The sequence below is a fragment of the Balaenoptera musculus genome, chromosome 17 (genome assembly GCF_009873245.2).
Source record: "Balaenoptera musculus isolate JJ_BM4_2016_0621 chromosome 17, mBalMus1.pri.v3, whole genome shotgun sequence".
In the NCBI taxonomy this organism is placed as follows: Eukaryota; Metazoa; Chordata; class Mammalia; order Artiodactyla; family Balaenopteridae; genus Balaenoptera; species Balaenoptera musculus.
In genome coordinates, this window is record NC_045801.1 from 2,610,038 (window position 1) to 2,632,211 (window position 22,174).

A 22,174-nucleotide genomic window follows, 5' to 3' on the forward strand; every position below is an offset into this window, starting at 1 on the left:
CTGCTCTAATGCTGTGATGAGGGACGTCTGTGTTCAGTTCTTGGGCTCCCAGGCCCAGCCTGGGGCGAGTGCCTAGAGTCTGGGAAGGGGCTTGGGCCGCACAGGATCCCCCGCAGACACGCACAGGGCCCGGCCCGTCGTTGCTGTTCCAAGGGGGAGGCCCCAGAACAGGCATCTGAGCTTCTTTTTTTCAATCCTTCTTCCTACCTTCCCGGGATTCTGGAAGGCTTCTTCAGCTCTGTGGCCCTCCATCCGGCTGGACGAGGGGTTGCCCCCTGCCCAGTGCAGACCCTCTCTGCTCAGGGGGGGCCTTTTCCTCGGTACCATGCCTGTATCCGGGCCCTGGCGCCTCAGCCAGACCCGTGCTTTTTCACGGCTGTGGCCCTCAAGGGGGTTGCTTAGTGCCACGTTCCCCACTGGGTTGGTTACGTTCATCCGGGGTTACTGCAGGCTGCCAAGCGTTCCCACAGAGAGCGAGTTCTCATGGCTTTAATGTTATCATGAAGGTTTTGTCTGAGAATACAAGCATATCTTGATGGGGAAGGCTTTGTCTATTGAGAGAAAGAATGTAGTTCCTATTCCCATTTCAGATCTTTTGTTAAAGATTTATAGGCAGCTTTCCCAGTCCCCTGGCCCCCTCCCCCCAGAAGGACCAGTTTATCAAAAAAGCCGCTGTGCTGAATGGGAGGCCGCGCGTGAGTGAGCGTGGCCGCTGTCGCCCGTGACCTCACACAGCCCTCGGTGAGCGGTGACACCCTCGGCGTTTCCTGTGAACGGGGAGCCTTTCTGGTCCCACCATTGTTGTTCATTTTTGCCGGGAAGAAAACAAAAATTATTTACTACACACCGGTGCTGCGTGTGTTTAGAGCCTTGCTGGGAAATGCCGTGTCCGGGGCTCCCAGCGGCAGCCACGCCAGGGACGGACGGGGATGGGGCTGTGTTCTCAGGGCTCGCTCCTCCGGGGCTGCTTTGGGGACGTGATGGGAAGTGTTTGTCTTTCTTGCCCAGCGCGGGGTGACCCCGGCTGTCCCCACACCGCCAGCGCTCAGCTCCTGGTGGGCTTGCACTCCCTCTGCAGCCCAGGGTGACTTTCAGGAGAACTGGGGACACGGTCGGTCCAGTCGGCCCCTCCTGGGCGCTCCTGCCTCCTCGGCCTGACCAGCTCCTCCTGGTCCTGCGGCCTCTGCCCGGGTCCCCCTCCACGGAGGCCTTCCCTGGGTGTGGGGGGTCCCGTGCCGAGCAGGGAGGAGGAGGGGTGCGGGTGGGAGGGCCCGGCAGCGTCTTCACGCAGCAAGCACGTGGTTCTGGCGCCCACGCTCGCCGGGCTCTGTGCCAAGAGCTGGCCCTTGTGCCAACGCCCTCTGCCCTCCTGGGGCCTTCGGCCAAGTCTAATAAACAAGGGCCAGCTGGGTTGGCAGGTAGGTGGCCTGGTGACCTCCGAGGGCAGTTTCGGGGTGGGGGGGTGCTCTGGGGGAAACCAGGCTGCAGTAGGGGGAGGGAACGGGAGATGAGGAAGGAGTCGCTTGAACAGGGTCGGGTGGGGGGCGACGATGGCATCGTGACCAGAGGAAGGTGCGGCCCGGCCGCCTCGGCAGCTGTCGGACGGACGGACAGGCTGGAGCTGGCGGGGGCGGAGGGCAAAGCTGAGGGGCGGCTGGGCTGAGGGTCTGACTCCCTGCCAGCCCCGAACCATTGGTCTCTCAGGGTCGGTGCGCTGGTGAAGGCGGCCCAGGCTCCGGGGAGCCTCCACAGCGGGTAATCCACGCGTACCTGCAGCCCCTGCAGCTCCCTCCTGGGGCGGCCAGCGCTCTGGGTGGCGCGAAGCCTGGTGATGGTGGTGTTTCTGGGCGAGCAGGACACGGGTTTGGGGTGAATTACTAACCAGCACCCAGCTTGACGACTTTCCTAATGAGTTCCTAAGAGTCACTTTAAATTGCGTGCCCGTTTTAATTTCAGTTACATGCATGTTTTCAGAGAAGGTTGACAGAACTTGCCAGTTCACGTCTGTGCAGCTCGTACCTCACCCTGGTACTGTCACACAGGTCAGAAGTCGCCTCTGCGTCTAAGGGGATGCGCCCACAGAACACAGGCTCCCCCGACAGCCCGGCCCCGAAAGACCACCTTCAGCAAACTTAGCACAGGGCACAGCTCGGTGCAGAGGCGCCTTCTCGGGGGGCGGGCAGGCACTCCAGCCCGAGCAGGGGCACACGGGACCGAGTGTGACTCTGGTGACGCGCACTTGAACCTCAGAAGCTCTGCGTGCGGGGTGAGCCGCGCTCTTCCCCGGGCAGGGCAGTGTCCTCAGCGCAGCAGCTCCTTGGGCAAAGTACACACACGACGGCCAGCAGGCACAGGGGCCCCACGAATGTCAGTGCCGCTGCCCGAGGGGAACTGGCACTGGGTCAGCCTGTCGGGTGCTGAAGCGTGAGCTGCCACGTGAGGGCTCCTTCGGGCTCCTGTCGGGCGCGGGGCGGTCCCGGGGCAGTGCAGACTGCTCACGCCGTGCTCCCTCCCAGGGAGGGGCGAGAAGCCCGGGTTTCCAGGGGGCGCCTTCGGCGAAGATGGCTTTCTCTGTCGCCTTGCATGGCCAGCCTCTCCACGCGTGTCCATGTCGTAGCATGTACTTGGGAAGAGCACAGGCTTTGCATCGGCCAGACCCTGTGTGTCCCACATTTGCCGGCCCGGTCGGTCGCGGGTGGGCGGTGGGCACTTAGCAGCCGAGGGCGAGCCGGGGCCGGGGCATGTCTCCCAGGCACTCCCTGTGTCCTCTGCGGTCAGTCTTCAGCTACTCCCGTCTGACACAGAGCCTTGCAGCTCACAGATGTTCACAGAATGTTTGTGTAGGCCAGAGAGAGAGAGTGTGGACGAGCAGTTCTCTTGTGACCAGGCCCTGTAGCCCCTCTCAGCGCATGGTCACCACTGTGGTAATGAGCCCATGGCCAGAAGCAAGCGCGGCCACTGTCTGTGCCCCTCCAGCTAAGAGGCCGGATCTTCAAGGAACAGTTTTATCCGTGCAGCTTCCCCTCTAGTGCGTGTCAGCGCTAGAGAGCATCCAAAATAGGAGAAGGGCCGGGCACCCGGTGAGCTTCTCATTGTCTTATGGCTTTTCCCCTGAAGATTGGCCTCACATGATGCCGCCCAGAGGGGCTAGAACACAGCTGGGTATCCGAACCCAAGGGCAGAGTTAGAGCCGGGGAACCCCAAATCCCATTTGTCATCTCTGCTCGTATTTCTTGGCAATTCCTGAAATGGGACAGATTTTAGCTAAAGCTAAAAAAACAGGGGAGACAGTTTTGAGTTCGAGTCCAGCCAAGTTAATTGTTTGTTAAAACAAAAATATCAACGCTGGTAAAACCCGAGAGGGATTGGGTAGGATGAGTGCATCTCCTAAAGCTGGCTTCTCTACTTCTTGTTACCTATTAGTGTTGATCTCATTTAAAACAGACACTCTTGTGTGTTGAATTTGTGAACAGTACGAATGTATCTCATCCCACCAATGTCAGGACAAAATGACTTTTTTATACTCATTTCTTTTTCAAAAAGAGATCCTGAATATAAGAATAACAGTCCAGCATTTTGACAGTGTTTTTCAAAATTGACCTATTTTAAGATCATGTTATTCCTAAGTAATGTTCAAAGAGTGATGGGTAATCTGGATAGATACTTTTTTCTTGTATTTTCTCCTAGAAAAACTTTTAAAAGGCAAAAGCTTAACCAATAAGAGTATCAAATCAAATGTCAAGAAAGTATTTCCAGTGTTAGGACAATATACGCATGTGCCTCAAGTTAAACTGTGCAAAAATTTGTTATTAATTTCTTGGGTTTTTAAGCTCTGAAATACATATCAAGTTAAACTTAGTCATGGCTGTTCTAAGATGTACTTAAGGAGAGAAGGAGTCTTTATGTTCATTTTTTTTTTTTTTTTTTTTTTTTAAATTAATTTATTTATTTATGGCTGTGTTGGGTCTTCGTTTCTGTGCGAGGGCTTTCTCTAGTTGCGGCAAGTGGGGGCCACTCTTCATCGCGGTGCGTGGGCCTCTCACTATCACGGTCTCTCTTGTTGCGGAGCACAGGCTCCAGACGCACAGGCTCAGCAATTGTGGCTCACGGGCCCAGTTGCTCTGCGGCATGTGGGATCTTCCCAGACCAGGGCTCGAACCTGTGTCCCCTGCATTGGCAGGCAGACTCTCAACCACTGCGCCACCAGGGAAGCCCTCATTTTTTTATATGTGTTTTATACTTGCACATCTGTGCAAAAACGCTTTTACCAGAATTATTCATCAAAGTCCAGTTATTGACCTTTGTGGGGGGAAATATATCATTGTTCATCGAAGGAATGTAACAGAATATAGTCTCTGCAACACATCGTTTTACAATGTCTGCACTACAACTCAATACTGTTAGACATTTGGGGAGAAAAGAAAATGGAAAACATGACTTTCACTCCAGAGAAAAAGCCACAAGGCACCTGACCCCAAGATGATGACTTGTGTTGGAATCATCAGACACGTTCTGACTCTGCTCGGGGACATATAAAGGAAAGCAGGCTCTAGGTGGAGAGTAGAAAATCTCAACAGAGAAATAGAAGCTATTTTAAAAAAGAACCAAATGGAAATTCTGGAATTGAAAAATGCAGTATCTGAAATAAAAATTAACCTTTATGATGAGAGAAGATTCAGTGCACTGAGAAATTGGTCTGTAGAAATGACTTAATATGAAGAACAGGGAGAACAAAGGTTGAAAAAAGAAATGAGCAGAGCTTCAGGAAGCAGTGGGACAATGTCTAATATACGTGTAATTGGAGTCCTGGAGGAGAGGAAAGAGAATGGGGCATCAAAATGTGAAGGAAGAAATAACTGAAAACCTCCTAAGTTTGGTGGAAGCTTAAATCTACAGCTTCGTGAAGCAGGATGAATGTAAAGAAAGCCTCGCTTAGGCTCACCATAGTCAAACTGCTGAAAAGCAGCAACAAAGGGGAAATCGCGAAGGCACCAGAGGAAGAAAAGACACGTATGTAGTCATGTGGGCTGTCACAGCCTTCTCGGAAGACAGTGGAGTCGTGTCTTGAAGTTCTGGCGGGGAGAGGAGTTGACCCAGAGTTGTGTATCCAGCAAAAATATCTGTTAGGAACAAAAAGTGAAATAAAGAGAATTTAGGTAAATTCTAAGAGCATTTGTCATCAGCAGACCTCTGTGAGAAATGCTGAAGAAGCTACAGACAGTTCTTCAGGCTGAAGAGAAGTGATACCACACGAACACTGGGATCTCGAGGAAGAAGGAAGGAAAGGTATGGAAATGGTAAGATGGGTGGGTAAAAATAAAAGACCAGTTTCCTATTAATTCTTTTAAAATGACTGTTTAAAATAAAACTCACAGCACAGCGTGGGGTTTATCGTGGCTGCAGATGAAACGTATGTGCCAGCTTCAGCATAAAGGGGCTTGGGGTAAACGGGCACAGACAGTCACTAATTTCTTATGTGACGTGAACGATATCCACAAATAGACTGGAAGTTGACATGTAATATAGTCTCTAGAGAAGCCACTACAAAATAATGCTAAAAAGCCAATGTGTAAATTAAAATGGAATGTGGAGAAATACTCAGTTAACCAAAAGAAGGCAGGAACAAGAGGAACGGAGACCCCAGGAGGGGGCAGACTGGAAGCAAGTAGGAAAACGGCAGCCCTGACGTCACCCACGTGAGCAGTTACTCTAAATGTAAGTGACGAAACACGCCAGCAAGGAGACACACCAGAGTGGATGGAACAGCGAGACCCGCCCATCTTCTCGTAAAACACCGTGACTGACGCCGAGGGGTTGAGGTGAAAAGGTGGGAACAGGCAGCCTGAGTCGGCTGGTGGGAGTATTAACCCCAGATAAAGACGAAGCATTGCCGGGGGTACAGAGGGCAGCTCACAGGATGGAAGGGTGGGCTCAGGAGTGAGGTGCGTGTGCTCCTGATGAACAGAGCCTAAGACACGGGTGAAGCAAAGACGGGCAGACTCCAACAGTCATTCGCAGTCATTGTTGGGAAATTTCACACCCCTCTTTCCGCAGTAATAGGGCCGACTGAGCACAACTCAGGAGACAGACAAACCCTGGACAACACACAACCGCGCTGCATCTAGAGCAGGGGTTGGCAGGCGGTTCCTGTTGGGGCCAGAGTGAATGAATGTTCCTGGCGCTCTGGACGCATGTCTGTAGCAGCTCCAAGCCCTGCCATGGAGCTCAAAGCAGCCGTTCATCAGTGGACAAGTGTGGCCTCGTTCCAATAATACTTTATTTACAGACACTTTTTACACATCAGGAAATGTTCTTACTTTGATCTTTTTCGACCGTTAAAAAACGTAGCAACGTTCTTAACAAAAAGGGGCCGCAGAGTTGCTCAGTCGTGTTCCAGAGCGTTGACCTTGAGAAGGAGAGGGGTTGGAACGAACTCCTTTCCTCCGAGCAGCGACGGGATGACAGTGGGGCCCTGCTGGCCGCCCTGCCCGGCAGCCCCCCTCCGGCCACGCCCAGCGGAGGTGCCAGGAGGGATCCAGTGCTGACGCCTCCCGAGTCCCCGACATCCGGGCAGGTGCGTGGGATGGCGCTGCGGGTCCCCCACCTCCTGTCCCTGGTCCCGTGTCCCCTGTGAGAGGCCCGGCCGGGGTCGCAGGGCCTTCTCCTCTGTAAAGAGCTCCACCTGCCATGGCCAGAGAAACACCCACCCCCTCTGCCCCCACTGCCCGGCAGCCCATCCGCTTCTCTCCCTCAGACTCAAGGGTGCTGCCCTCCCGACCCGCTCAGTCCCTGAAGCGCCACGGGTCACCCTGTGATGCTTGTCGCCTGGTGAGTTTGCTAAAAATGCCGTGTCCCTGGGAGTGGAAGCTGCCGAGGCCAGGAACCACTGCTCCCCCACTGCATAGCAAGCACAGCCGGTCCCAGGCGTGTCGTGTGCCTGGGCCCCCTGCTCCTGGACCAGTGTTGAGTGCGTTCAAGACCGGGAGCCAAGATGACTGATGCCAGGAGGCATGTGTGTGGTGGGCTGGCTGGGGATGGGGAAGGTGGCCTGGGGCAGATGGCAGGCCTGGCGGGTGAGGGCACCGGGGGATGGGGTGGCCAACCACAGCTGAAGATCAGACACGGGTTGGGGGCCGGCCAGCAGCAGTGCGCAGGGTCAGAGGTCGGTGGTTGGGGTCTTCAGGCTGACCCCGCTGCAGGTGCACCTCGGCTTTGGTTCAGTTCAACAGTCGTTGGTACCTGCCTCTGTGGGTCTCCGCCCTCAGGGATGCCCGTCTCTTGGGCACGCGTACAGGTGGTTCAGCAGGTGTGGAATTACAGCAGCGGTGGTGAGCCCGGCTGAGTGGGAGCCTCCTGGGTGGGTGACCGCCTCAGAGTTCTAAGAGGCACCAGGTAGGGAGGTGAGAGTCAGCAGGTGCAGAAGTCCAGAACACTTCCTTGTGCCTGAAGCAGGAGGGCCAGGCCCCCAGGGGAGATGGCAGGCACGGCAGGGAGTCGACGTGTGTGTGTGCACACATGCCTGCGTGTGTGCAAGTGCGTGCGTGCTGCAGCTCTGCACAGAGCCCCGTCACCAAGCTAGTCACCGTTCGTTAGTAAAGTTGTGACCTTTGAAAAGCCCAACAATAGTTAAGAGTCTGTCCATTGGGGTAAGAATGCTTTCCTTTCTCTCTGAAACCGACTACACCGCACCCGCTAAATGGTTTTGTGCGGGAGCCGTTTTTGAGAAGCCTGATGCTTAGACACTGTGCGTTCTTGAGCGTAGGAAGTGTCGGCGCGGCCGACGTGGCGGTACCGCTGTCGTTTTCCCCGGTGCCTGACTTTGACAGTGAACGCCGAGGACCCGGGCCTGCCATGTAGACCACCGCTTGTCAGCAGAGCACACTCGGCAGGCTTCTCATTTCCTGAAACACCAGTACGTTCTGCTGACTTGAATCAGGAACAGAATTCGCCCTTCCTAAGGTTCTGTGTGGTGTAAAGGTCGAGGCTGACACCTTGAATTCTAGGCTGAATGCATAAATATTTTAATGGGCATGTTAGCAACGATTTTGAAAGGTGCTTCCCTCCTCCTTTGAAAACGATTTCCTCCTCCTACACAGTTTATTTTTCTTAGTAGTTCAGCACAATATTCCATTTCTCAGCGCCTTTGGTGGTGTAAAACATTAGCTAACAATCGCTGGCGTGCCAAGGCACGCTTTTATTTTTTTATGTAAACTCTTCATTGTAGTATGACATACAGAGAGGTGCATGATCCGAGTCTCCAGCTGGGTGAGTTGTCACCAGGGACCTCCATCCAGATCAAGATCAGAACATACCAGCCCGAAGCCCCTGCCCCTCCCAGGGGCGACCAACACCCTGGCTTCTCCCAGCAGACACTCCTTTAGCCCCGTTGGACATCATGTAAATGGAACCCACAGTGTGTGCCCTTGTGCACCCAGCATGTGCGGGATTCCGCCGTGTTGTCCTGTGTATGAATGAGCCAGACTCGTTTCTCGTTGTTCCAGTGGCGACGGGCGTCATGTTTGTGTTATAGGGAGGAAGCATGTAGAGTGGGGCCGGGGGGTACATAGACTTTGAAATCAGGCAGCCCTGGGTTTAAGTCCTAGGCTCCTACTTCTTCGCTCTGTGACCCAGGGCAGATTACCTACCTAAACCTCTCTGAGCTTTAGATTGCCCGCCTGTGAAATGGATACAGTAATCCCTGCCTACCTGGGCAGTTAGGAGGATTAAGCACCAGACACAACCCCCTGGTTCCAGCTGGACACACACTGAGGCTTCCCCTCTTGCTGCCCCTCAGTAGCCACTCAGAAGCCCACTGCTGGGGTCATTTAGTGCGACAGTGGCTGCGAGGCCCCTCTGCAGGACCCTCGTGATAGATTTCAGCTGTGAGGCCCACGATCCCGGGAGCGGAGCGTCAGTCCCCCGCCCGCCTTGTTCTGGGCTGACGGGCTCAGTGCCTGGTCCCCGAGGGTGGCGTTGAGCAGCCCCTGAGACCCCAGGCCCTGGTCAGGGCCAGAGGAATGAGAGGGTCTTGCCCTCGTGCCGACGCCCCTGCAGGAGCCTCTCCACGTGTGCACGGCGGCCCCGGGCCCGCTGGGTCCTGTGTCCTGCGCCATACGCTTTGTGCCCGCCTGCCGAGTGCACCCTGGGCAGGTCCCAGGGCACCGGCTCTACGGCCCAGTTCTGGCCTGGGGCCACCTGATGCTTCCCCGTTGGGCTTTGGCTGATTTCAGACACCGGGCCTGGCAGGTGGGGACGTCTGCCTGGGGGCGCTCTAGCTGGCAGGGGTGTGTGCGCGTGGCCCGAGCTGCCTGGGGCAGGTGGTCTGCAGCGCGCCCGCCCACGTGTGTAACGGCCCGCGTGTCTGTTGCAGGCCTTCCGGAGCAGTACTACAGCCTCACCTGGTTCCTGAGCCCCATCCTTGGTCTCATCTTCACCCCCCTCATCGGCTCCGCGAGTGACCGGTGCACCCTAAGCTGGGGCCGCCGGCGGCCTTTCATCCTCGTGCTGTGCGTGGGCGTGCTCTTTGGAGTGGCACTTTTCCTTAACGGCTCTGCCATCGGTGAGTGTCCTGCAGAGCCCTGACCGGGACTCGATAAGATGTGCAGGTTTAAAGAGTTCAGACCGGCTGGACCCGGACTGGGCAGCTGTGCCGAGCCCTGGGCGCCCGGGCGGTGGCCAGGCCACGGGCCCCACGTGGGAACGCCGTGGGAACCTGTTCTCAGGGAGCGTTTCCTGTTGTGATCCGTTTGTTTTTAATGCGTATCTGACACCACGTCCTGTTTCCAGCATTATTTCAGAAATTATCTTTTCTCTTTTTTTTTTTCTCCTTTTCTTAGGCTCGGTATTGAAAATATCCAGACCTAGTGTGATACTTTCTTTGTTGTTTGTTTCGTGTGCTCGCGGTTTGTTTTGCTTCTTTTTGTTGTTGTTTTGTTTTCAACTGAAACAACTGCACGTGGGAAAATAGCTTTTGCTTGAGAGCAACCGTCAGCACTGGTGAAAAACAAAACCCTGTTTTCTGGCAATGACTTTCTAAGTCGAAGGCTTAATCTGTGTTCTGACATAGGCGAGCCTGCCCCAAGTCTGCATCAGTTCAGGCGGGGGTCACTGATGCTAGAGGCTCAGGGACTGGGGAGGGCGGTGCAGAAAACTTTGCTGTGCGGCCAGAGCCTCGCTCAGTTGCTCAGAGGCTGCGTGAGGCCGCCTGGGGCGAGCTTAGCGCCAGCTTGGTGGGGGCGGCCGAGGAAGGCCTCCCTGAGCTGAGCGCCCACCCACCTCCCCTCCATCCAGATGCCCCCGGATCAGGAGTCCGGGGGTGCCGCCCTCCTGGCACCTGCGGGCACAGTTTAGAGGGCACGTTGCGGCTTTCTCGAGGACCTGTGTGTGCAGGTGGGCCCGGCCCACCGTGGCCCAAACGCGGCGGCTCGGAGCTCCGGCCCGGTGCCCGCTGTCCTGCTGCGCCTGTGTTGCTCCCGGGCGTTGCAGGGTCCAGGTAGCCAGCAGGTTCCTTGCCCTCACGCAGGGCGGGTGTGTCTGAGACCCGCCTCATCTGCAGAGCTCAGGGGCTGGTCCTGGGTTCCAGACCATGAGCCCAGGGCCCCCCCCCCATCACTTTTGTGCACAGAGCGCCCCTCGGTCCCACGGCGGTGAATCCAGTGAAACCAGCTTTAGCTCAGCTGTCAGGGGGCAGGTTGGTCTCTGGGTTCAGGGCCAGACTCGCCTGAGGCAGGTGCGTGATTACGGCTCACAGCCTCCTTCCCAGAGCCAGGAAAGACAAAACTCTCCTTCCGTCAGGAGAGGCTGTGCCGAGGAGCACGTGCCCTTCTGGCTGCGGGTGGGAGGCCGCCGTCTCCCCGGGAGGTCACTGCCTGCCACCGGGCTGAGATCGGCTGCTCCTTTTTGCCCTGTCAGGTCTGTCCCTCGGCGATGTCCCCACCCGGCAGCCCATTGGCATCGTCCTCACGGTGCTGGGGGTGGTGGTCCTGGACTTCAGCGCTGACGCCACCGAGGGGCCCATCCGCGCCTACCTGCTGGACGTGGTGGACAGCGAGGAGCAGGACATGGCCCTCAACATCCACGCCTTCTCTGCCGGTGAGAGCGCCCCCCCCCCCCCGCCCCGCCCCGCCCCGCCCCGCCCCGCCCCCGCCTGCGCCATCCCCCGCCCCCGCCCCGCCCCGCCCCGCCCCGCCCCGCCCCGCCTGCGCCATCCCCCGCCCCCGCCCCGCCCCGCCCCGCCCCCCGCCTGCGCCATCCCCCGCCCCGCCCCGCCCCGCCCCGCCCCGCCCCGCCCCGCCTGCGCCATCCCCCGCCCCCGCCCCGCCCCGCCCCGCCCCGCCCCCGCCTGCGCCATCCCCCGCCCCCGCCCCGCCCCCGCCCGCGCCATCCCCCGTCCTCGCCCCGCTCCTCTGCGGTCGCCAGGGTGGGGGGAGGCTGCTGTCCCAGACGCCGGTGGGCGAGGCAGTGAGCTGGGGTCCTGGCAGGGCCAGGTGACTGTGGTTGGGGTGGGGGACGTGCTAGCCAGGTGGCCCCAGTCCAGGGCCCTGCGCTGGCTGCTCCCTGAGTCGGGCGGCCTTCCCATCCGACGGGAACGTGGGAATGTGAGCTCAGGGGATGGCGGTTAGTGCGGAGAGCGTTCCCCGGGCAGCCGCCTGTTTCTGTCCGAATTCATGAAGCAGGAACCTGTCAGGCCGGGATTCCGAACCCGGGCTCAGGTGTCGTTCCTCCTTGCCTTGTTCCTCCCGTTTTCTCTGAGTGGCGGCCCTGGACCCCGGTGTGTGTGTGTGTGTGTGTGTGTGTGTGTGTGTGTGTGTGTTGGGGGGGTGTTGAACACCCGTCTGGGTTCCCCCCGGCTCGGCTCCCTCCTTGGGGGCCGAGGCGCCTGCGCCTCTCACTGCTGCCCCACCCCGCCCCGTCCCTCAGGCCTCGGCGGGGCCATCGGCTACGTGCTGGGGGGGCTGGACTGGACCCAGACCTTCTTGGGCGCCTGGTTCCGGACGCAGAATGAGGTGCTCTTCTTCTTCGCGGCCATCGTGTTCTCGGTGTCGGTGGCCCTGCACCTGTTCAGCATCGACGAGGAGCACTACAGCCCCCAGCAGGAGCGCAGCGTGGACGCGGCCGACGCACCGGCCCCCGGCCCCCGCGCCAGCGTCCTGGACGGCGGCGCCCTGTTCCCGGATGAGGTGCAGTCGGAGCACGAGCTGGCCCTGGACTTCCTGGACGCGGGCATCGTGCGGAGCAAGAGCGACTCGGTGCTGCACGTGCCGGACGCCACGCTGGGCCTGGAGCCCGAGCTGCTCTTCCTGCACGACATCGAGCCCTCCATCTTCCACGACGCCTCCTACCCCGGCACCCCCTGCAGCACCAGCCAGGAGCTCGCCCGGGCCCGGCTGCCCCGCCTGCCCCCGCTGCTCTGCGAGCCCGCCGGCGAGGACGAGACCCTGCTGGAGAACCACCTGAGCACAACCGGGCTCCCCAACGGAGGGGGCTCCCCGCCCCGCGGCGGCCTGGGCGGCTGCAGCCGGGTGGACGTGAAGCCCTCGGCCACGGCGGGCTCCGGGCGGCGGCGCCGGCACATGTTCCGCCGGCAGGCCTCCAGCACCTTCTCCTACTACGGCAAGACCGGGTCCCACCGCTACCGCTACCGGCGCGCCAACGCCGTGGTCCTGATCAAGCCCTCGCGCAGCATGAGCGACCTGTACGACCTGCAGAAGCGGCAGCGGCAGCGCTGCCGCCGCCGCAACCAGAGCGGGGCCACCACGTCCAGCGGGGACACAGAGAGCGAGGAGGGCGAGGGCGAGACCACCGTGCGGCTGCTCTGGCTGTCCATGCTGAAGATGCCCCAGGAGCTGGTGCGGCTCTGCCTCTGCCACCTGCTGACCTGGTTCTCCGTCATCGCCGAGGCCGTGTTCTACACCGACTTCATGGGCCAGGTCATCTTCGAGGGGGACCCCAAGGTGAGCGCCCGGGGCCCCCACTTGGGGCACTGGGGGGGGCGGTGGAGCCTGGCTGTGGTGACAGCTTGCTGCCCCGGCGCCCAGCAGGCCGCCCCCAAAGCTGCAGGGGTGCGTGCAGCCCTTGTTAACACAGTCGGGAGTCGCCATGTGCCCCCGAGAGGGCATTCACACTGGGGTCCGCGGCGAGCAAACGGCAGGCTTTGGCGAGTGTCGGAGCGCCGAGGAGCCAGAGGCAGGAAGGCCTGCTCCCGCCGCGTACAGACGCGTACAGACGCCGTGTGCAGAGGGTTAAAACAGCGATGTTGTTGGCTCGTGGCCAGGCCAGCTGGGCGTGACTCCTAGTCCCCGCGGCATCAGCTGACTCGCACCTGTGCCCGTGTCGCCCAGAGTCGGGTCGGCAGGTCCAGGATGGTCCCAGCGCAGGCTCAGGCCTTCCCGCCCCACGTGGTCCTCACCATCCTGGACTGTCTGAGCTGCTTCGTGCGGCCTCTGGGCTCCAAGAGGGCAGAGGCAGGAGCTGCAAGTCGCATGCGCCAGACTCGGGGCAGGAGCGAGGCCGGGGGAGATTGCAAACAATCTGCCACAGGTCCCGGCCTGGGCCAAGGCTGCTCCTCCTCCGTGTGGTGCTGCCACTGTGGTACACAGCTTGCCTGCCGTCGAGACGTGAATTTCGATGTAAATGACCTTCTTTGCCCGGAGGTACAGCGCGCTGTCCCCACCCCCTGAATCCCAGTCTCGTTTCTGGAACAGGCTCCATCCAACTCGACCGCATGGCAGGCCTACAACGCGGGCGTGAAGATGGGCTGCTGGGGCCTGGTCATCTACGCGGCCACCGGTGCGACTTGCTCAGGTAAGCGGCCCCCAGTCAGGTGAGCCGTTTTCCTGGACGTGCTCCATGACTGGCAAGACCGGCGGGCATCCTGCTCTGTGGATGGCGGGCCTTGACCAGACAGGGCCACCCCTCAGGGACAGCAGCGTTGAAATCCACTCATCCTCATCTTGGGAATAAGCCACCTTAGCCTGATACCGGGAACCGGTGTCCTGAGACCCGCCGCGGGCTGTCCTCTGGGCAGGCGCCTGCCCAGGCTCCTCGGGGAGGGGTCTGACCACGGCTCGGGGGGTGGCGGCGCTGCAGGAGCTGTGCCCTCAGCCAGGACGCCGGGGGAGGTTGAGGCAGGCATCCTGGGTCCTGCCTGAGCGCATACGGTGTGTTTGGGTCCTGCCGGAGGAGACGGGCAGCCTTTCCCTGGGCTCAGCTGTGTCCTGGAGGATAGGGGGTGGGAGTGACAGGCTTCAGTCCCGGGAGCGACATGCCGGCACACCTTCTGGAAACGGGGCAGAGCTGCAGTTAGGGGTCTCCTGGCTGAGCCTGGGCCGGGCCCCCTGCCTGTGCTCTTACCTGAGGATGACCAAGATAACGGCCAGGGGCAGCGGGCAGCCTTCATGACGGTCACGGTGCTGCCGATGCTTTAACAGAGGACTTCTCAGGAGGGCTGGGTCAGGAAGGGTGAGCAGGAGTCTGTCCTTCCAGACCCAGAGGGGGTGGGTGCTCGCGAGGAAAACCAGCAACAACTCAGTCCTCGAGGCAGGACCAGGCACAGGGCCCCAGAGGGTGCCGAGTGGGCCTGGATCGGTGGAAGGATCAGGAAGGCCTGACCTTGCAGGGTAGGGAGGCCCCAGGGGGCTGCAGGATAGCACCAGGTTCCTGAGCCAGGCTGAGCGCAGCGGTAGAGGGAGGGGAGCGAGTGGGCGGTGCCTGTCAGTCACTGTGGTGGCCTCTCTCTCTGCAGCCCTGCTACAGAAGTACTTGGACAACTATGACCTGAGCATCAGGGTCATCTACGTGCTGGGGACGCTGGGCTTCTCCGTCGGCACAGCTGTGATGGCCATGTTCGCCAACGTCTACGTGGCCATGATCATGATCAGCACCATGGGCATTGTCTCCATGAGCATCTCCTACTGCCCCTACGCCCTGCTCGGGCAGTACCACGACATCAAGGAGGTGTGTGGCCGGTGGGGGCGTGGGTGGCTGGTGGGTGAGGTCCTGGGGCAGGGTCACCAGCTGTGGGCGGCTCTAGGGTTCTCACCAGTCCTGCTGCATGGGACATTCCAGCTCACGTCTTCCCTTGCACTTGCACCCTCGGCCTGTGGCCTACCTGGGGTAGACTTCGTGTGTGTGGTCTAAGGTAGATCAGAACTTTATGGCTTCCCCACAAAGGATGGAGATGGCCATGTGACCCAGTGTCCCCACCCGCACTGCCGTGTCGTGATCGTCATAAGTCAGGTGTCTGTCTCGGGGGATCTCTGTATTCTCTTCCATGGGTCTGTCTGTCCTTAGACAGATGATGCTACACTGTCTTAAGTAGTTTTATAATAGGACCTGAAACCTGGTAGTATAAGTTCTTCAACTTGGTTCTTCAAGATTGTCTTGGGTATTCTTGACCATTTAAATGTTAGAATCAGCTTCTGGGATTTTTTTTTTATTGGAAACACATTGATTACATATATCAATTTAGAGGGAGTTCAAAGTTTATAGTATTGAGCCTTTATGATATTCCCTAAATATGGTGTATTCTATTAATTGTTATAGTATATTTATAGATTCTTCTGGGCTTTCTGCATACACAATCACATCATCCATGGATAATGAGCTTTATTTCTTGCTTTCCAATTCTTTTTAAAGACAATACTTCTGTTTCTCATTTGTATTTTTTTTCTTAATGAATTAATTAATTTATTTATTTTGGGCCGCGTTGGGTCTTCATTGCTGCACGCGGGTTTTTCTAGCTGCGGCGAGAGGGGGTTACTCTTTGTTGCAGTCCTCGGGCTTCTCATTGCTGTGGCTTCTCTTATTGTGGAGCATGGGCTTTGGCGCGCGGGCTTCAGTAGTTGCGGCACACGGGCTCAGTAGTTGCGGCTCACGGGCTCTAGAGTCGCAGGCTCAGTAGTTGTGGCGCACGGGCTCAGTTGCTCCGCGGCATGTGGGATCTTCCCGGACCAGGGCTTGAACCCGTGTCCTCTGCATTGGCAGGCGGATTCTTAACCACTGCACCACCAGGGAAGCCCCTCCAATTCTTTTTTTTAAAAACATCTTTATTGGAGTATAATTGCTTTACAATGGTGTGTTAGTTTCTGCTGTATAACAAAGTGAGTCAGCTATACGTATACTCCAATTCTTTATAGGTTTAATTTATTTTTCTTGCCTTATCGCAATGGCCAGAACCTCCAATACTATATGTTCGATAGAAGTCGGGTAGGGACGGGAACAAACAGGCTGAGGGGAAAGGCAGGTTTTGTGTCCACGCTTCTGAGCTAATGTTCAAACCCCGGGAAGGATGATCGACGGCTTGACCCCCGGCCCTCACGCCTGTGTCCTCCTCTCTTGCAGTACGTTCACCACAGCCCCGGGAACTCCAAGCGTGGCTTTGGCATAGACTGTGCCATCCTCTCCTGCCAGGTCTATATCTCCCAGATCCTGGTGGCCTCCGCCCTGGGCAGCGTGGTCGATGCGGTCGGGACTGTGCGCGTCATCCCTATGGTGGCCTCTGTGGGCTCTTTCCTGGGCTTCCTGACGGCCACCTTCCTGGTCATCTACCCAGAGGGGTCTGAAGAGGCCAAGGAAGAGCAGAAGGGCCTGTCCTCCCAGGCTCTGGGCGAAGGCGGGAGCGGCAGCATCGAGAAGCCCACGGTCCTGAAGCTGTCCCGGAAGGAGGGCCCGCAGGGGCTCGCGGAGACCGAGTCGATGGTCTGAGCCGCGCCCCGTGCACACACATTCCAGGGCCGGCAGGGAGGCGGGGAGGGGCGGGGGACACCGCCCCTGCAGGCTGGTTTGCTGTGGCAGCGCAAACCAGAGTGGAGGCTCGGTAGTTGTAGGGTAGCTTGGCGCCACTAGGCAAAAATACCACATTAATTACTTTTTCCACAATTAAAAAGAATCATTTGAAATCTTTTTTTTTTTAATCGAAAAAGATCTTTTAATTTCAACTTTGTCTTTTACTCTGCAGGTATATTATTCTGCATGTTTTAAAAGTATAAACCAGATTTACAACATAGACCATAAGTGATTTAGAAAAAAATAAGATTTTTGCATTTCTAAAGTTATAATTGAAAACAAAAAATATCTGATGTATTTTGCTATATCGTATCTGAATTCTTCAGATAGCAGTCATGTAGTCAGTGACTAAAACATTTTTATCAAATTTTTTTCCCTGTGGATGCCTACAGGTATTTGGACGTTCTGTCAGATCTCATCACATTTTGTTGGTGCTGCAGCTATTGGAGAGTATTTTTCTCTGATTACTTTAGAAAAAAAAAAAATTTTTTTTTTTCTTCTTCTTTTTTTTTTTCCCTGAAACTGTGGTTTTCTTGGAAGAACAGCATCTATCTCCTGTTTTCCTCAGAGTCTGCTGCATTGTGCCCGGGCAGCCCTGTTCGTGGGCGGCGGGCAGCAGTAGTAGTGACACCAAAGCCAGGAGGAGGCAAGGCCCCCGGGTTCTCGTGGGGTGACCAGGGCAATTCACAAGGGCCAATTCCAGACACCCCGCCCAGCGGGCTGGGATGGGCCGCCAGCGCCGGGGTAGCCCTTGAACTAGCAGACCTGCCCCTGCCTGCGGGCCTACCTGTGTGTTGCTTGCTGCCCGTGCTCAGCCCTCCTGCCCGTCGTCCTGTCCGAAGTTCCCTGGAGAGGCTGTGATTCTCGCGTTGCACTTTGTCTTTAAACCATTTGTGGGGGAAATCACGAGGGCAGAGCTCCCGGTGTGGCTCTGCCTCCGGTGCCCCACCGCCAGGCCCACACGCCGGACACTCTGCACCCTTCTGACCTCTGCACCTGCTCTCCCCGCTGGCCACTGGAATCAGAGCCACCTCACAGTGAAGAAGTGGGTCTTGGGATAGAAAGAAGGTCGGTCCGGTCCACGGGTCAACTCGGCACGGCGTTTCTTGTTTCAGCAGAGAACCAAACTCGGGCTCCGGGGAAGCACGGTCGTCACATGCTGCAGCTGTTTGGAAATGCTTTTCAAACCACACTCTTCTTTATAACTAAGCAGTTTCTGCTTTTCTTCTTTGGAACGGTCAGTCTAGGTTTACTGATCTCAGGAGAAAGAGGGAGGCCTCCCGCCCATTACCCGGATAAAGTGAGAGAGGATTGTAATACTTCGCTGCCTCAAGTTGATGTTTTTTTAAATAAAGTACTTTAAAATGCATGAGAATCATGCTGCAATATGATCATTCTAAAGCAAACATATATTTCAAGATGAAATTAAGCAGTTTTTAAATAAACTACTTGAATTTTCTGTGTGTTGAAAGGAATAGCCGTGTTTAATGTATTTGACCAGCCTCTGGTCTTGCCCTGTCTCTCCGTTGCTGGTGGCACTTTGTAGGTTGTGATTTGTGCCCAAGGAGCAGCGGTGCCTGTCCATGTCGGATGTGTCCGCAGGCCACGTGTCCTCCCTCAGAAGCCCAGGATCACAGAGAACCGACCGGAAGACGGGAGTGTTTTCGATGGCATCATAGCTGGAGCATGGCCTTGGGAATCTCGTGCTTGGACGGGAAAGTCCTTCCCACCACTGAAGGCCCTCTCGGTGTTCCCGAGGCCCCCACTGACCCACCGGCCATCTGCTGTGTGCTTCTCAGCACCCTCCCCCTCGCCCCCCCCTAACCAAGCGGGTGCCCCCAGCAGGTCACTTATATGCAGTTCAGTGGCCTTCATAGCTTTCGGATGGTAGGTCCTCCTGCTGTGATTCGATCACAGCCTGCGTTTAGCTGCTCCTCGAGGGGTCTCCTGGCAGCTAGAAAACGGGGAGGCCGGAGAGCAGAGAATATGGGGGGTGGCGGGGATGGTGTGGAGAGGGCCACCCCTCGCGGGCCTGCCCCTATCCACAGCCAGCGCTCCCTTCCAGACCCAGGGCCCCCAGGGCCCAGCTGGGGCTTGATTTACAGGAGCAAGAGGGGCTTGTGGCGAGACCACCACCTGAAAAGCGTGTTGACCCTGGAGATCCCAGCCTTAAACTTGACAGTTATGTGAACCAGCGAAGACATCAAAGGACATTTGTTGAAGTCACCGTTAGGACAAGAACCACGCTGGAAGGTGCTTGTGATAAAGGCCCGCGAAGGGAAGGGCGTGGCCTCGATTGGCGGCTCCGTGCAGAAGCGAGTGTGCTGCCATCGAGTTTTACAGATTTCAAAGCCCTTTGGATGTTTGTGACCAAAGTGTGTCTTACTGGGTCGGTCTGGGAGGGCAGGTGCCGCGCGGTCTGCAGCACTGCCCTCCCGGCCCCTCGCCTGGGGGCGAGCAGGCACGGCGTGAGCGCTTTCACCTCGGCTCCGTCCTTGCAGTGAGGTTATTCCCAGGTTGCACTGACTGGAAGCTCTGTCGTCACCTTGTGTCTTAAGACAAGCTGAGAGGCAGGGCGGGTGGGCTGCCTGCAGGAGGCGGCGTTGCCGACCATGGCTCAGGGGTGTGTGCTTCCTGTCGCTGTGCCTCGGGGCGACGTGGGGCGACTGCCGCAGAGCCGTCCTCTGTGGCCTGCTACCTCGAAAGGTCCTCTGTCTGGTGCTCGGGCCAAGGGGACTGGTCAGGCCGTGACAACCCCTGGGTAGGCTGGCCGGGTGGCTGATGCTGGAGATGACCCTGGAGTTGGCCTTGTGGGCCCCGGGGGTCTGCAGGCACCGCTCAGGGCCCGGTGCCCCTGAGCAGAGGGCTTGGCAGGGATTTGGTTGGTCGCCGTGTCGTATAAATGGACTTACTACCAGAATAGGGTAACATAGGTCTGGTTTGCACCCCTGGTTCCCTGTGAAAGTCCGCTGAGTGAAGAATCTTTCAAAGCGATGCCCCAAACACACGGCAGGGGTCTGCCCCGTGCGGGAGTGCCCCCGGGGGGAGGCTCGAGGGGCCATCGGGGTCGGCCAGGCGGGACCTTGTCCCCGTTCTGTCGGCAGGGTCAGCACTGCGATGTTCCCCGGGTGGCTGGAGGGCCCCTGAGGTGGGGGGGGGACCAGCAGTGTCCCCCAGAGGGAGGCAGGACGGCTGGGTCATTGGCTCCAAATAGTCCTCGGGTGTGTTTTCTTAAAGGCACGAGTGTGTGGAGGCGTAGATCACTGGCCCCCCAGAACCCCAAGGTGGAGCCTCTGAGAGGCTGCAGAGGCAGGAGTGGCTGGTAGAGCTTGTGGGGAAGGGCCGTCCTCTCTCTCTCCAGCCTTCGCCTTCCGGGCACCACAGGCCTCTGTAGCCTGGGCTGAAAAATGCTCCGGGAGGTGCCAGCCGATCCCTCCTGCGGCTGAGGGCGTGCGGCAGCCAGTGGCGGGGACAGCTGCGCGGAGCAAGGCTGTCAGACACCAGGTTCTCCGGACGTGAGCCACCTTCGAGCTGCTGGGCTTCCACCCGGGCTTCTGTCCACCTTTGGCCGCCCCCGCTGGGAGCGCAGGCACCCCTGTGAGGGGCCTCCTGGGAAGGTTGCTGCCAGAAACGGACGTGCCCGACTCTTCGCGTTCCATCTGCAGGCGGCTGCTTCTGGGACACACCATCCATCTTCTGCCCACTTCCGGGCCTGGGGCCTCAGGCCCGCCTGACAGGGCCAACGCGAGGGTCCACCCCCCGGGCGTTCCTGGGGCACAGCTGTCAGCGGAGTGGTGTCGATTCAGCGCGGCCCTTGCACACCCAGTACGTTTGGGGGCTGTTGTCATTACCTCCTCGTGGGGAGCCGCCCATCGCCGTCCTGGTCCCTTGGCCAGCCCATCCTCGGGAGTGGCCGCCTCCACTGGGCCCTCCACCGAGCTGAGTGCCCACCCTGCCCTCTTGCCCTACCCCGGGCTGCCAGGGGCACAGCTCCACGTGCTGTGGACCGAGACTGTCTCTCTGGGTGGCGGAGTGACCCAATTGTTGGAAATGCCTCTTGCTGCCAGAGAAACTCCCCAGGCATCTCGGAACAAAACTTAAATTTAGTTCCATTGTGAACTGGCCACAGGACAAGTTTTTTATCAACTTAATTAAGTTGGAGCACTATAATAGCTCTTGCTGATTTTAGCAGTGATGTAAGTGTGTGTTAAACACATAACGTTTTATGAGGAAAAGGGATTATAAAGAAAAGTAATATCGCACATCACTTAATTTTCTTATTAGGTGGGCACAAGCGGCCTGGTGTTTGTGTGTCTTGATGCAGAGCCCTAGGTCTTGGGGCTTCTTTCCGGTTGATGTGGCTGCTTGGCGCGCTCTGTCCCATCCCTGTGCGCAAGGTCCTGTCTGTATAACACGCTCACTTTCCGGTGTAGACCAGGCTCTCCCTATGTCTGTTTCGCTCTGTCACTCTGTGGTTGAAACTTAATAAACCTTTCCCTGCCAGGTGACAGCGTGGGTGTGTCTGTGTCACTTCTCCAGAGCCCCTCCCTCTGCCCTCTTGTGGCTGGGCTGTGGACCCAGGCCCGCCCCCTGCCCTCCTGGAACCTGGGTGGGTGTCCATGGTGGGGAGGGCAGAGACGCCCCGCTCTGACCAAGGGCTGCCAGTGGGTGTGGACTAGGTTAGGGCTCCTGAAGTGTCCCCAGAGGCTCTCCCAGCCCCAAACCTGGGGGCCCGTGTCAGAACTCCCAGGCCCTCCAGGGTACCTGCCAGAGGCGACGGGGTTGGGTGGGTGGGTGGGGGGGGTCTCAGCTCGGCCCACCTCACCTGGCTCAGGTGGGCTTCAGGCTGAGCCAGCCGGTTATGATAACCACCCAGCATGCTGGTGACCTGTTGCACTTGGCAACAGAAGAAAGGAAGGGGGAGGGGCTCGCCCAAGGTCACGCAGCCGGTGAGAGATGAACGCTGGATGGGTTGATTTGTTCCGAGGCTGCTGACCTGCAGTGGGGCGGAGGCTGGCTCTGAGTTGGGGCACTGGGGAGGCCTGCCTGGGGATGGCGGAGGGGCGAAGGGGCGAAGGGGCCGGCTCGGACCCTTGGCGGGGTGGGGTTGGGGGCGAGATCACCACGGGGTCCTGGTGTTGCGCCTGGGCATCAGGAGGATGGAAACTGGGAGGCCCTGGCCCTGCGCTTGTGCCCTGAGCGCCCCTGCGGGCAGAACCTGGCCACACCTCCCTGCCGTGGGGACCAGGGGGTTCGTGCCTCCCTGTCGTGGGGACTGAAGGGTCCCCGCGTTGCCCCTCCTGCCGCTGTGCAGGCAGCGAGAGGCGGGCCCTCCCCGTGGGGAGGGGCTTGGAGCCAGGGGCCCCGCCCTCATCCTCTTCCCGGCTAA

General features: G+C 58.4%; 1 protein-coding gene across 1 annotated transcript in view; it reads left to right on the plus strand.

Moving 5' to 3' along the window:
- SLC45A4 (solute carrier family 45 member 4) overlaps window positions 1-17,270 on the plus strand; it is a 74,418-nt gene extending 57,148 nt beyond the window's left edge. Inside the window, exons 4-9 of the mRNA XM_036829929.1 lie at window positions 9,371-9,559; window positions 10,912-11,091; window positions 11,920-12,953; window positions 13,704-13,803; window positions 14,744-14,955; window positions 16,342-17,270. Of these exons, the coding sequence (XP_036685824.1) occupies window positions 9,371-9,559; window positions 10,912-11,091; window positions 11,920-12,953; window positions 13,704-13,803; window positions 14,744-14,955; window positions 16,342-16,704 (2,078 nt within the window). The 3' untranslated portion in view covers window positions 16,705-17,270. The remainder of the gene's footprint in view (window positions 1-9,370; window positions 9,560-10,911; window positions 11,092-11,919; window positions 12,954-13,703; window positions 13,804-14,743; window positions 14,956-16,341) is intronic.
- The last annotated feature ends 4,904 nt before the right edge of the window (window positions 17,271-22,174 follow it).